Here is a 15,377-nt window from a genome sequence, read left to right as displayed (position 1 = left end):
TTAATTCTCATTCTCTTACAAAAGTATAGTTTTCCAAGGGCTACCTGGTGTTTGATATTATGATTGAATGTAGAAGTGGTTTTAAAAATTCTGCTGTCAGTTTATTAGGCCAGACTTTAAAGAGATTTACAAAAATGTAAAACAATGGCACTCTTCTCACTAAATAACTTTTGTTAATGGATACTTTGTTATTTTAAAATTTGTTTTTATTTCAAATGCAATAAACATCAATAGGTATAACCCATATACACAAAAGCTCTTTGGGATTCTCAGCAACTTTTAAGAGTTTAAGGAAATTTGAGAAGCAAAATGTTTGAGAAGTGCTGTTCTGAGGAGTCCTGGTTTCTTCTAACAGAAAGTGGTATTTAAAAATCACACTCTAGGCGCTAGAGATGTTCATGGTTACTGGATTGGCCGTTGTTTTTAAGCCATTTCAATGGGCAGAGCTAATGTGCAATGATAAATATGTGTGTGTGTGTGTGTGTATACACATATGTATAGTTTTTAAACAAAGAGGAGAGAGAGCTCACGCACACATGAGCAGGGGAGGGGGCAGAGAGAGAATCTTAAGCAGGTTTCATGCTCAGCACAGAACCTGATGTGAGGTTTGATCCCACAGCCCTGGGATCATGATCTGAGCCGAAATCAAGAGTCAGATGCTCAACGACAGAGCCACCCAGGTGCCCCAAATAAATATATTTAAACATACAATATATTTAGAGTTGTTACTGAGTCTTTTGATTCAAATTCAGGCCATCAGTTTTTTTTTTAATTATTTAACATTTATTCAGTTTTGAGAGACAGAGAATGAGTGGGGAAGGGGCAGAGAGAGAGGGAGACCCAGAATCTGAAACAGGCTCTGAGCCGTCAGCACAGAGCCCGATGCGGGGCTCAAACCCACAAACCGTGAGATCATGACCTGAGCTGAAGTCGGACGCTTAACCGACTGAGCCACTCAGGTGCCCCCAGGCCATCAGAGTTTTTATGTGAAGTCATACAATTTACATTTGTATCTTCTTTCTCCTGTTACAAAAATTCCGGTGTAAATGTTTATTTTCAGTGTCACATTAATAATACTAACAATAATACCAATATATATTACCTAAAATAGTTTAAGATGGTATTTTTTTTGCAGTTCCTCTGTCTTTGAGGTCTCTCTATAGATGTACAGTAATTTGATGGATTAAACTTACCCAAAATGGTGCTTGGTTTGGGGGTTATGCCACCTAACAGATCAGTTAAGATTCACATGTTTTTAATTTTGAATTTTAGAGGAGATTTTGTAAATTTAATTTTGTTTTACAATAATATAAAATGTTTACATGGTCCTAGAGTCAAATCTGTTACATAGGACATACACAGAGATGACTCGCTTCTATCCCTGTCTCCTCTATCCTATTCCCTTTCTCCCCCAACAGCAAGTTTCCTTCACATTATTTGTCAAAGATAAGCAATATAGATAGATAGATAGATAGATAGATCTATAGATAAATACATAGATAGATATATGCTTAGTATTACTACCACTCTTCTCTTTTTGGATAAAAGGTAATATACTATATACACTTCTCACCACTTGGGGTTTTTTTGTTTTTGTTTTTTTTTTTTGTTTTTGTTTTTGTTTTTTTGCTTAACAATAGATTGTAGAGATCCACAGTTGTGTATAGACCAGGGAATTGCGTTATTGCACCATAATTTCTTCAACCAGTCCACCATTGAGGAATTTCCAGTATTTTATTGTAAGTAGTGCCGCAGTGAATATTCCTGCACATTCTTTTTATATTTTTATATCTTTTGGATACAGTCCAAAAGACTGTGGAATTGCTGGTAAAAGCATGAACGGGACCAATTCTGTTAGACACTAAGCTACTCATTTTGCCTCCACAGTACAGATAAAGAAACAGACTGAGACTGCTCATGGTCACTTTACCAGTCACCGACACAGCTGGGATTTAAACTTGGAAGTAACTACGTTCTCCATAGGCTAAGTCACGGGAAGAGGAGTACCAAGTTGGGATTGGGAGGTGAAGAATTTGCACCTGGACGTCCTATTCACGGAATCACAGTCTCATCCTTCCAAGTCTCAGCACAACACTCTAGTCCTCCGACATCTCTCGCCCCTTCTCCCACAGCTAGGGGGCAACCTCTGGCCACTGGCACGTAATCTGGGCGGATAAAGACCTTGCGCAAGCCCAGCCCCTGCGCCGAGGTTGGAGCCTCTGCGGAGGCAGGACCGGAGTGACGTCATAACGGCGCGCCGCTCCCAAGCGTCCGCGCAAGGTCGCCTCGGAACGGAGGTGGCGCGCCTAAGTGACAAGATCCTGGTCGGGGACGCGCCGTGTCCTGCCTTGGTACCAGCGGCGACATGTCGGGGTACACGCCAGACGAGAAACTGCGGCTGCAGCAGCTCCGAGAGCTGAGAAGGCGATGGCTAAAGGACCAGGAGCTGAGTCCCCGGGAGCCGGTGCTGCCCCCGCGGAGGGTGTGGCCTATGGAGAGATTCTGGAATAAGTTTTTGCAGGACCAGGCCCCCTGGAAGAAGATGGTGAGTTACAACCCATCCTCGCCCTGACACACCCCGCCGCGACCCCCAGCCTGGCCGTTCGACGCCTGCTCATTGTAGCCATACTAAGGACTGACAGCACTCTGGGCCCGCAAATCCCCTGGTTCCTTGAGGGAGAACCAGGTTTAGCCGACGCTCAGGTTTATTGGGGACGCTGTCTGGTCCTAAGAGTCCTGGGCTGGGAGTTCTGGAGTTCAGGAGTGTGTATGGCTTCGAGAAACCCATGCCCTTTTGCTGTCCTGTGTGATGAGAAGGGGACGACTCTTTGCTTAGGTTTTACAGAATGTTAGAAGGATTCCTTGAGTGAAAATTATGTGATTTTAGTATTTAAAGACACCTGCCTGCTTTTTAAAAGTTGAAGTTATAGAGACTACACTGCCCCCAACTACCAGAAGACACAATGAATCTCTAACTGGTAGTACAGCCCCCATGTGATCGCATAAAAGATAGGGGCCTGTTTGTATGCTTATTGAGTAATAGTCAAGAGCCACCCTCGGAACAACCACTATGTGCTTCTAACACATTGTTTAATTTAAAAATGCCATTTCTGTGGAAACTAATTTGACAATAAACTATCTGTAAAAAAAATAAATAAATAAAAATGCCATTTCCAGGGGCGCCTGGGTGGCTTAGTTGGTTAAGCGTCCGACTTTCGCTTAGGTCATGATCTCACGGTTCGTGGGTTCGAGCCCCGCGTCGGGCTCTGTGCTGACTGCCAGCTCGCAGCCTGGAGCCTGTTTCAGTCCTTGACTCCCTCTCTCTCTGACCCTCTCCTGCTCACGCTGTCTCTCTCTCTCCCCTAGAAATAAATAAAACATTAAAAAAAATTTTTAAAAAATGCCATTTCTGGACTTGACATGGCAGAAAAGTTACTCATTTAAGAGCTGTCCTTATTTTAAGGGTCTCTGCAGCGGACATTTTCTTGAGGTTGTTCATTAAATTACATCAGTTTAAGTGATGAACACCGTATCTCAGAATTGCTTTCAACAATGTATACCATTGACTAATAATAATGGTAATAATCCTATTAAGTAACACTTGGGTGCTTACTTTCTGCTTTGGGTTTTGCTGAGTGTTTCACATGTGTTACTTTATTTCTTTACTTCTGTAAGATAAGGTAGACACTGCTTCAAATCCTTATTTTAAATGTGTGGGAAATGAGGCCTAAGGAAATTGAATGATTTACCCATAGTCACAGAGCCCCAAGAATTGAAGGAGTTCACAGTGAGATTCATGTGTATCTACTTCTTACTGTGCTACTGAGTCTTGTACACATTTTTCTGAGAAAGTTGAATTAGCTACTTGTTTATGGTGGTAAATTTAAACTCTAATTCAACCCTTCTCTCACCCTTTGTATCCCTGACATTACTTGTTGATTTGGGCAGCTACCTGGTTGAAAGTTGATGAAAGGAAGTAAATAATTATTGAAGTCTGTTTTACCTTACTTTGAGTTAATTTTTCTTCCATAATCTGATGTATTATTATAACACCTAGAATCTAGTTTGTCCTTTCCCTGGTAAGATAGGTGTGTTTCAGTAAAATTGGCTGTCACGGAAAAGTTCCGTTTTTAGCTCTAGTTTGCCTTTCTTTTTTAAGACCGTGTTCCTGAAGGCATCTCAAAGTGAGCTTTTACATATCTCAGTATGTAAAACATTCTTTTTCAAACTCTGGTGTACTCAAGGTTGTCTGCTTTATGCCTAGAATAACGAGTGTGTGTTGACTGTGGATATCTGAAATTGGTAAATTAGGGGGTTGACTTTACCTGAAAAATTCTGTAGGTTTGATTACTTTAGTTAAATCGATTAAAATTATTCTTTCATTATTTATGGCATGTTTTGCCTAACAAGCTTATATTGAGGGGTTTTTTTTGTAGTCTTTAAAATCTCTGTATATCTATAGATATCTTATTGTAGCTTTGCAAGATGTTACTTGTCTTAAACCTTGTTTGCTCTGAAGTCTGTAGATATCCCCTAGCAGGCCCTGTGTTTAATAAAAATATTTGAGTGGATGAGGTTAATGACAGGCTGTAGGAAATATGTAGTATGCAGGTATTTTAAAATAATCATGACATTATATCACTGATGCTTTTTTCCTGCCACAGCACAGACATAAAAAATGGGGTATATGTTTATGTATGTTTCTTTTCCCCCCAGATTTATAAAGCATACGGACACAGTATCTTTGCTTTTACTCATGTACTTATACCTGCCTGGATTATTCATTATTATATCAAATACCATGTGAATGTAAGTATGTTTTAAATTTGTATTTTTCAAAATAATTTTAGTATTATACAAAATTATTTCCTGTTTGGGCATGCCTTGCCCTGCTTTACTTAGTGTAAATAACCTGCACTTATAACTGGTTTTGAACTACTTTGAACCGTTTTAGGTAAAAGGCTTAATGAAACTTAAGTATGGTTTTTCAAAAAATTAATCTTTATATTGATTACAATTTGAAATGCATTTTCTCATAAAAACAGTGTTTAAATGATCAGAATGTAGTTGACCTAATAATACTAGTGTGAACTTGGGGTTCTAAGTAGGAAGGGAGAAAAGAATTTCTGCTCCTTTGAGCATAGATGTGATACAAGATAAATTCAAATTAGACAAAGGTTATCTTTGTCACTATTCCATTTCTCTTTTCTTCATTCTACTGGATTTTTCATGATTTTCTTTCTTTAGGATCCATGATGCCCAAAAGCTTGAACTTTGTCATGGAAAGATCTTACATGTGGTGATTAAACTGAGCCAGTTGCCACATTTTAAAGCTAAGGGATGGTCTGGTACAGGGTGTTGGATCTGAGGCAGGGTGAGGAAAGGAGTGCATTTGGGGGAGTGGATGGAGGGGAGAGCAGTGGTGGCTGCCCAGCATGGAGTGTCTTAACCCAAACAGAGTGAATAGGGCATTCTTGTGCCCACTGAAGATACTGGTCCCCGGAAGAGGGAAAGTGGGGAGGGGGAGAGTTGGTGAATATACTTGTTTGGAGAGTAGCAGTGGTTGTTAACCTGGGGTAGGATATTGGAACCTGAGCAAGGGGAGGAAGACATCTGTAAGAAAGGTAGTTTGGGGCAGTGGTGGAGGAGGCAATCAATAGTAAGATCTCAGGACCTGAGTGAGGTGAGGTTATTTATACTGGAGTGTGGTGGTATGACAGGAGATTGGTTATATATAGGAGAATGGATCAAATAAGCACATACATTGATGGTAATAAGACCCAGAATTCTCATGGTCAGAAAAGGGATTTGCACATATGGAAAGGTAGAAAACCCTGCTGTACTGTAATGGAATTGGAATTTTTGGTATAAACTCAAGGTTTTTAGCGTGTATTGATAATTCTATATATAAATGTGGATATTCCCTGGGTCTGTCCACTGACAGACCTGGGAGCTGTGCTACCACATGGTAATTAACATATCTAGCAGCCTGGTCTTATTTTCTAAATCAATTCTCCACTGAAAGGATCCAGAGCTCTTTGGAGAAATGGTCAATTCCAGGGCTGGAGCAGGAAGAGTACACATTGAACTTATTGTGCTCATTCATCTGCACTCCCACAGGACAATGTCAGAATAACTAATGATATGGGGCACCTGGGTGGCTCGGTTGAGTGTCTGACTTCAGCTCAGATCACGGTCTCATGGTTTGTGAGTTGGAGCCCCACATCAGGCTTGCTGCTGTCAGTGCAGAGCCCACTTTGGATCCTTGGTCCCCCTCTCTCTCTGCCCCTCTCCCACTCATGCTCTCTCTCACTCTTTCTGTCTCTCTCTCAAAAATGAATAAACATTAAAAAAAAACTAAAGATAATTATAGGTCATAGCCAGCTGAATAAGTAAAATGCAAAACCATAAATCCATACACTTCTAAAAAATAAGTGAGTAGGGGAGACCTTTTTGTTTTGTACAGTAGATTGCTAAATAATAAATCAGGAGAGGGACTGATACAATTAAAAAAGTCACCACTTGAGAATCATCAAAGTTACATTTTCTAAAGCCAGAGAACATTGAAAGTTGCTCAAGTTAATCTCAAAATACCTATCTTCACCATACTTATTTGTTACAAATAATGGGATCTACTGAAATTGTTTACTACTTGAGAGGATGCAGTGAGAAAACAGCTATCAAGTTTGTGCTATTCCTGTCAAAAATGTATAACCTGAATCTAATCATAAGACAAAATGAGGGACTTCTCTGTGTAGTTGGCTTGTTACCTTCCAAAGTGTCAAGACCGTGAAAGTTAAAGAATGACTGAAGGTTTGTTCTAGATTGAACACTTAAAGAGCATGTTAGCTGAATGCAGTTGTTGATTAATGGCATAATCTGCTTAGTTAAAAGAACAAAGATGGCATTGGCATTCAGAATTTTTGAGCCTACCACAATGGAGAACAAGTCCTGTTAAGAGGGGGTTTCTGAAAATTCCAGACAATTATTGAGACAGCTGGTAACATTTGAGTGGGTTCGTTAGACTAGATAGAAGGTAGTAATGTATCAGTAATGAAACAGATTAATTTCCTGATCTTGATGGTTGTATTGTGATTGTTTTAAGAATGTCGTTCTTTTCCATAGGCAATACTAAAGTAATATTTGCAGTTTACTGAAGTGATTCAGGAAAAAAAAATTTTATAATTCTTTTTTTTTAACCTTTTATTTATTTGAGAGAGAAAGAGAGAGAAAGAGAGTGAGCAGGGGAGGGGCAGAGAGAGAGGGAGAGAATCCTAAGTAGGCTCTGCACTGTCAGCACAGAGCCTGATGCACATGAACTGCAAGATCATGACCTGAGCCAGTCAGATGCTTAACTGGCTGAGCTACCCAGAGGCACCCTGTTTTTTATAATTCTCACAACTTCTTGAAATTACAGAATTAGGTTGAGATAAAACAAAAGCTAGGGATTGCCTTAACAAATTGTAGATAATCCAGTTGAGGTTTGCTTTCTGTTAGCTTGTTGAAAGGACGAAATAAATAATTGGTATTCTCAGAAAATTCCCTTTGACATGACTTGTTCTCTCGATTGTCTGGTCTCTTTAAATTTTGATTGCTAACATAATTTTTGTTTTCTTCACTGAGCAGATTATGTCCGCTGATCAACAAATATGGAGTGTCTAGTATGTCATCTTCCTTTATTGCTCTGGAAAGAATATACAAGATAAAATTCCTGACCTTAAAGAGTTTATAGTAAGGTTGGAAGATGGGTATGATTTGGGTAAGAGTATGGAGGAGAAAAGATTCCAGCTAGAAAGAAAGATAAGGAATCGGTAATATGCACATCATATCTACCCAAGACTGAGAAGGTGACTAGAATAGCAGGTCTCTTGGCTCAGTCGGCTGGGCCCATTTAGTGGAAGCTCTTGAAAGCTAGGCAGAGGGGGTTGAACCTTATCTGGTAGGCAGTGGGAAGCTTTCCATTTTCAACAGGAGACTTGTATATTTAGGAAAAGCTAAAAAAACATTGATATGATGGGGAAAATTGGAGGGAGGAAAGTACCGAAGTCAGCTAGAGGCTGTTGCAGTTTAGTAGATGTTAGTTGATGAGAATCTGGGTAAGATGAAGATAGATAGCAGGAATGAAAAAGAAAAGTGGAGGCAGAAGACATTTTTTAAGGAAGACATAGCTCACGTTAAGTTGGGGATGAAAAAGAGTTCAGAGACACTTGTGACTAAAATTTCTCGCTTGGAAGCTGTAAGTAGGGTTTTGCAACGGAGTAAATTTGTATGGGAGCATCTGCTGGCACAGCACTTTTGGGGATGTCCAAGTGGACATGGCCTGTCTTCTGTGTTAGAAACATGGAATTAGTGGTGGTTAGTAGGAATTAGAGTTGGAGTTTAGTGGCTTCAACAAAATTTTATATTTGTGTTCATCTTCAGGTCCACAGCCCATTTCATATCATTATATGTATGTGATTTTTTTCACTGTCTTAACATGCAGACTCCACAGAAGAAAAAATGTTACTACTTTTCTTGTCAGTATAAGTTTTATTATTTTTTTTTTTTAGCATCCAAGAGTGGCTTTTATGTGCAGAAAGTACTGTTCACAGTTATCTGGAATGTATATTAAAATTCAGTTTATTAGTTTCAAGTTTAAAAACCTCTTTTTCCCCCTAATTCTTTAAATTCAGTTTTAAAATTCTTTTAAACTATTTATACATCCAGTAAAATGTGAAGTCTCCTTTGTTCTTATGTTTGGATTAATTCAAGTCAAACTGTCTTAATACAATTTCACTCACAAATATACTATCTTCTATATTTTAAGCTGCGTTTATACATTTGTGTTTATATGTTGAATTATATTTTTAAGTATGTATAGGGAAAATTAATGACCCTAAGAAGCAAAATCTTTTTAAATTTAGAATCACAAGCCTAAATCAATTATGCGTTTTAACTAGAATCCTAAAACTAATCTTTTAGAACCTCTAATGGCCAGATTACCTTAAACATGACATATGTTCTAAGTAACAACACTGTATATGGATTGTGCCCATGTTTTAAGAACTTACTAAATTTGACATTTATTTGGTTATACTCTAGGTTTAATCTCTGTTATATCTATATTTAACTAAATTTTTCTAGGATCGAAAAGACATTTATCCACTAAGAGAAGCAAATTTTACACGCTGCAGTTACCGGGTTGACAGTTCAAGATATTAGTATGGTTGTTTATCTGAGGGAGTCCTACTTAAAGGTGATTTTTCCTGAGCCACAAATGGACATAATTAGTTAAAGGTTTTATGTTAGTAGAGGTCCTGAGGCCTCTTCCTTACTTTATTCTTCTCTGGATTTCAGCAGGTCTGCATCCTCATTAATGTTGCAGCCAGTTTGCTTCTGCTAACACCTTTAGTTACTGACTTTGACATTCTTTCTAAGCACATTTCAATGTTTTCTTGCCTCTGGCCACAGTACGTAAAGATGTAAAGATGTTTTAATGTATATACATTGTATTTTGAGTATATCTCCTGCTTTTGGCTCTAGCTTCCTTTAGTCTTACATTATGCCAGTAATCTTTTAATAAAATTTTGTTGGTGTGGTATCTTAGCGGTGTGCTTAGTAAATACATTTATTTAACAAACATTTATTTAGCACCTCTTGTGTGCTGTACTAAACACAGGGATATAGCAGTGAACAAAGCAGATTGAGTCTCTGCCCTCATGAAATGTTTAGTCTTGGAGACTGGCAATAAGTAGACAAACAAAGAGGCATGTGATGTTATAGGAAGTTATAAATCTATAGAAGGAAAATTAACCAGGGTAAGACGATACCTCTGTGGGGAAGTGCTGTTTGAAGAGAAACATAAATGAAATGAGGATATGAACCAGGTAGGTGTCTAGAAGAGCACTTCAGGTAGAGGAATCATTTTGTATAAGGCACAAGCAGGCCCAGCTGATTGGACTAATAGCAAAGGAACCACTGTGACTACAATATGGAGAGAGAGCAGAGAGACCTCAGAGAGGTAACCAAGGGCCGGATTGTGTAGGGTCTTGGAGATCACGGCAAGGACTTTGGCCTTTGCTGTAGGAATTACCAAACTTTAAGCAGAGGAGTGGTACATCTTAAAAGAGCCACTCTGCCTCTGTGTTGGGAATAGACTGAGAGGGCATGCACCAATGCTGGGGACACTAGCAGGTGAGAAAAATGAGAGAGGCTTGAACAGGGGTGGTAGTTCTAGAGGTGGTGAGAAGCAGTTGGATTCAAGATACAATCTCAAGACAGAACCAGCAGGATCTGCTGAGGAATCAAGGTTTTTGGCCTTTGTAACTAGGAGAACCAAAGTGCCATTTTGTTGCAATAGGGGACCTTTTGGGGCTGGGGGAATGTTACAAGTTGGACCCGGTTACGTTTGAGATGATGAGCAGAGATAGTCAAGTAAAGATCTTGGGTAAACAACTGAACATAGGAGTCTGGAGTTTGGTGAAAGTTTGGGATTTAAGATAAAAATTTGGGATATGATCTATTGTATTTTAGAAGAAACTCTAAAACCATAATTAACAGAGCATTACTTTCATTGCAGACAAAACCGTATGCCATTGTTGAGAGGAAGCCCAGAATATTCCCAGTGAGTCTTAATATGTCTCTGATTTTTCTTTTATTAGGTTTCCCTCTTCTTTCCCTCCCTGAGTGATCATTAAAGTGTTTCTTTCTTCTCACGGTCATTGTATAAGTGCCTGTTTTGTATATTCTTGCAAGAAAACATAGGAAATGTTGTGAGGCAGCAGGAATAGTTGCAAAAGGGAGGTGGGCACATTTCTTTTGAAGCTGACTGTAGAACTTGTGTGACCTTTGTAGTCCTAAAGTGAACTGAAGGTACCAACAGTTGTTCATTGGTACCCTGTTTCATGTAGAGTTGAGGTCTTAGAGCATAGCCTGAGCAGACACTTGAGCACATTAACAGCAAGTCCTCCTTTAATAATTCCAAACTATCATTTCTTACGGCAATTTGGCCTTAACCTCTCCATCTGTGAATTTAAAATGTGTTAATGTATACTTTAAGTTTTGGGATGTGAATATGTAAGCTGTTATCCTAATTTAAAATGAGTCTTTTTAGCATTAAAAGATTACTTATCCATCAATTGGTATTTTTACTGTTGTCTGTGAGGTTGCTGTTTAGCATAGCAAGATACAGATTATGTTCATGTCCTATTTCCAGTCATAGATAACGAACTACCATCAATCTCTAAGTTCTACAGTTAAAAAAACAGAACTGTGTTGGTTCTTGCTTCAATCAAATGACATAGTCACAATAACCCATTATTGTCTGCAAGAAGGGAATTTTAGGGTGAACCACCAAAATTGACTAACCCTTCGGTTAGAAATAGGGAATTTCTTCTATATTTCATTGTGTATAATTGATGTGTGTCAGGGCCTACGTAATTTCAAAATAGGAAATTATCTTACTATTTTCCCCAGTTGGGTAATTTATTTAATGTTCCATTGACCTATCTGTTTATTATTTATTTTGCCAGTACGGTTCAAAGGAAAAGAAGGGTGAGGCTCTTTTAGAAGACCAAAGTGATGGTCTCCTAAATGCTGTGGAGCATTTTGCCTCATTCTGTGTGTGTGTGTGTATGTATTATTATTATTATTTTTTTTTTTTTTGCACTGTGGTTCTTTCTGTGCCATTGATCCCTTTGAGAAGCTTACCTGTGAGGACTTAAAGAATGATCATTTGTACATATATTAGAATAGGATAGGCACTAACAAACCCCCAGATGTCAGTGGCTTAACAGATCAAAGTCGCGTCTTACTGACAGCACAGACTGATATGCATCAGGTGGTCCTCCACAATCTAATAGTTATGCCATCTGGAATATGAGGTTTCCAAAGATCAGGTTAGGAAAAGAGAGGGATGGACATCTCAGGAGGATTTTAAGGTCTAACCTTGGAAGTAGTTTACATCACTTCTCAGATCCTCTTGTCTAGGACTCATTGTTACTGTCCCACAGATCTTTGCTTTTTTATATTTCCCAGCCCACCATGCCTGGATCTGTGCCAGTCCATTCTTCTCATTACTGAATAGCTCTTTGCTTCCTTCTCCCCACACATAAAACATAGGTCCTTCCTGGAGAGAAATCCCACAGTCCCATACCATCACTGCAACCAGCCCCAATGCAGGATCTCCAGATGCTGCACAGTAGTATCTGGTAGGTTTACATGTAACTTCTCTTTGGAGATCTGAGGATCAGTGAACTAAGAAGGCTACTTAACTGTCTCCCTTGTTTAACCCCAGCTGCCCATTGTTCAGTGGTGGAATTCGGATAGCACAGCAGTCACTAGTTCTTGGCAATTCTGAACTCCCAGTGGTCAGATATGAAGACTCCTAACCCCCCGTATGCAGTACTGCACACTTGAATGGGCACTGATTTTGTTTTCTGGAAGGAATACCTTTGTTCATCGTTTTTCCTGGCCCCTGGCTCTGTTTAGGTTTTTTTTTCCTTTTCTTTTTTCTTTTCCATTATCAACTTACAGCACATCTAAAATGCATACTGGGAAGCCTGCTCTTAGGGTTGTACAGCCTTTAAAATTTGCCTTCTGCTCACAGAATATTTTAAGCTCAACCATTCAGTCTTTTGTTGCCTATGTGTTTGGTTTCTTTGACTATCTTCCCAAAACAGTAGGTATGGAAAGAAAAATACCCGATGGGAGCCTTTTTGCTTCTAGTCTGTCCTATATGCATCTGTGCTTGGTGTAGCTACCAAGTTCTCTTATTTCTTTGGTCCTCATGCAACTGCATCTTCAACTCCATGGCAGTTGTGTGGAGGACATCTGAAACACTGGTTCAAGATCTGATCTTTGCAGGGGCACCTGGGTGGCTCAATCGGTTAAGCATCCGACTTCGGCTCAGGTCATGATCTCATGGTTCGTGAGTTCGAGCCCTGCATCAGGCTCTGTGCTGACAGCTAGCTCAGAGCCTGGAGCCTGTTTCAGGTTCTGTGTCTCCGTCTCTCTCTGACCCTCCCCTGCTCACGTGGTCTCTCTCTCTCTAGGAAATAAATAAAACATTAAAAAAAAAAAAAAACCTGATCTTTGCCATAGCACAGAGTTCCTCTGCTTATTGAGTTTTATTGGGCCTCTGATCTCAGGATCTCTTCAGTGTTAATTCTCAGTGTTTAGAGATTCAGAAGCAATATGATTTTCCAGTACTGCAAGGTCCTGAATTTTTTTATTCTTTCCATTTTAATTTTTCCTTTTAAATCAGCCACTTTTTGCCTAAGTTCATGTTTCTTGAAGTACATTCCCAAGGCAGCTGGTAGTAGTCAAACACACTATAACTTTTTTCAGCTACTTCTCCTAGGACCTCAGTTCACTAGATGCTCTGCTTCCAAGTTACTACTGCCTTTTGTTTCCATCTTTTAGCCTCCCGTGCCAGTGCCCTTGTCTCCATTGTTAAACCAGTGCCATTGGTTCGATTTTTATTACGGTGGCATTTGTACCACTTCAGGGTACTAATTTCTATGTTTGGGTAATGCTAACTGTGTAACAAATTACCCCCAATATATAATGGCTTAAACAATACAAGTGTATTTCTTCCTCTGATAACAGTGCTGAACACTACCAGGTCAAGGAATGGCAAGGGTGGGGATGGGGGTAATTCTCTCTACCTAGTTATTCATGGACTTTTAGGCTGACAGACTCTATTTTAAACATAAATTTGCCTAAAATTAGACAGCTTCTTAGTGAAGGTTCCAGGATTCTCACCACTTGGTTCTGGCTCTAGAGCCCATGCCCTTTCTACCACACAGATTGTATTTAGATTGGCAAAGATGCATGAACCAGCTACCCAGGCAAAGTTTGCATTCTGCACCTCATAGCTGAGCCAAATGGTAAGCTGGTGATTGTCTAACACATTCAGTTGCTGGGAATACATTACCTGCTTTTACTGGACTGAAGATGTTTCCCTGTAACTTCCTTCTAGGGCTTTTTCTATTTCTTAGGGCCATGTAAAAGAAACATCTCTTTGTCACTCTGTGAAGACCACTTTCATGCCCTTTCTGGACATTTTGTTTGAGTGAAACTTTCTTTTATACTTCCTTCATTTACACCTCCCCTTCACTTACACCTTAAGATTCTGAATATTGCTCATCTTTAGACAGCCTCTGCAGACAAGATTTTTCTACTAATGCATCTTTGTTTTTTTAGGGTGATACAATTCTGGAGACTGGAGAAGTAATTCCACCAATGAAAGAATTTCCTGATCAACATCATTGAAGATTACTTTAAAATGTCAAAGGCATATGAGCCCAAGTTTGTTGCTGCATTACTGTATTTACTGAATATATTTTCTGGAAAAGTAACTTTAATAAAGTTTACTGTGAGATATGTGTTGTCTATTTCTTCCCAAATATTGTACAGTTTGCAACTCTGAATTATTTAGCAATAAGTAAAAACTGGACAAGATGGAAAAAAAAGTAAAATGAGTGATCACCTTTTTCTGGCCATTCCTGAGAAATAGGATGTAGAAAAGTAGTCACAGATTTTTTTTTCTTGCACAGTACTTAATCTTTTTTTTTTAATAGTTGAGAAACTTTATTCTGCATCTTACTAATAACAGTCTCTCCAGTTAAACTTTAAGTAGATCTTTTCTGTTTGTTACATCATTTTATGCAATAATAATCCTATACAAAATGATTGTAAGATGAATCGCCAATATAGTTATTCTTTTATTCTTTTCTTATTTTCCCTTCCCTCTTAATATTAGAATACCTACAGTCCCCAACCTTGATCTATTATTGCTACCTTTCCTCATTTCCTTGCAGAGTTTATATAGTGTCATGGTTTAACACATATCCACATGCTAACAATTACGAAATTGATACCAGGTTTTGTTCAAATACTTACTTTCCTTTTTCTTTTGGATTTTAAAAAAATGTTCCCAAAGTAGCATGCCTAAAAATAAATTTCTCATAAATTCAAAAAACCTGCTTCCCTAATTTCGTTTAATGGCAAATCCATTTTCTAGATTCTCAGAGTGAAAATTTTGGAATTAGTATTGATCCTTATCTCATAATTCGAAAATCAGGCAGTCATATAAATGCACTTTTACCATATATCTACAAGCTAACTACCTTATGTCAGCTTGACTGCAATTACTTAACCTAATCTTATGTGAAGGTATGCAACAGAATGCAGTGTTGCAATAAACAAATGTAAGAACAGCAATTCCACACCATTTGTTTTAAAGAAGTACTTTAGAAACTCTTAGGTTGAAAAACAGGTCATTCTACTTATGATCCAGTACTCCCGTCCTGTCAGATCTAGGTTTTATATAAGCATGTAAAAGACCAACCTCTATGTGAAAATTAGCAGATTAGTGGTTATTATAAAGGACTATA

General features: G+C 38.7%; 1 protein-coding gene across 1 annotated transcript; it reads left to right on the top strand.

The window, feature by feature from the left end:
• Positions 1-2,266: 2,266 nt before the first annotated feature.
• NDUFB6 (NADH:ubiquinone oxidoreductase subunit B6) lies at positions 2,267-14,364 on the top strand. Its single transcript, XM_077761857.1, has 4 exons — positions 2,267-2,545; positions 4,717-4,809; positions 10,559-10,603; positions 14,185-14,364. The coding sequence occupies exons 1-4, from the start codon at positions 2,366-2,368 to the stop codon at positions 14,251-14,253; spliced, it is 387 nt and encodes a 128-aa protein (XP_077617983.1). The 5' UTR covers positions 2,267-2,365; the 3' UTR covers positions 14,254-14,364.
• The last annotated feature ends 1,013 nt before the right edge of the window (positions 14,365-15,377 follow it).

The sequence above is a fragment of the Crocuta crocuta genome, unplaced genomic scaffold (genome assembly GCF_008692635.1).
Source record: "Crocuta crocuta isolate KB4526 unplaced genomic scaffold, BGI_CrCroc_1.0 scaffold204, whole genome shotgun sequence".
NCBI lineage: Eukaryota > Metazoa > Chordata > Mammalia > Carnivora > Hyaenidae > Crocuta > Crocuta crocuta.
Note: the sequence above shows the minus strand (reverse complement) of the source record. Positions and strands in the feature narration are given on the sequence as shown.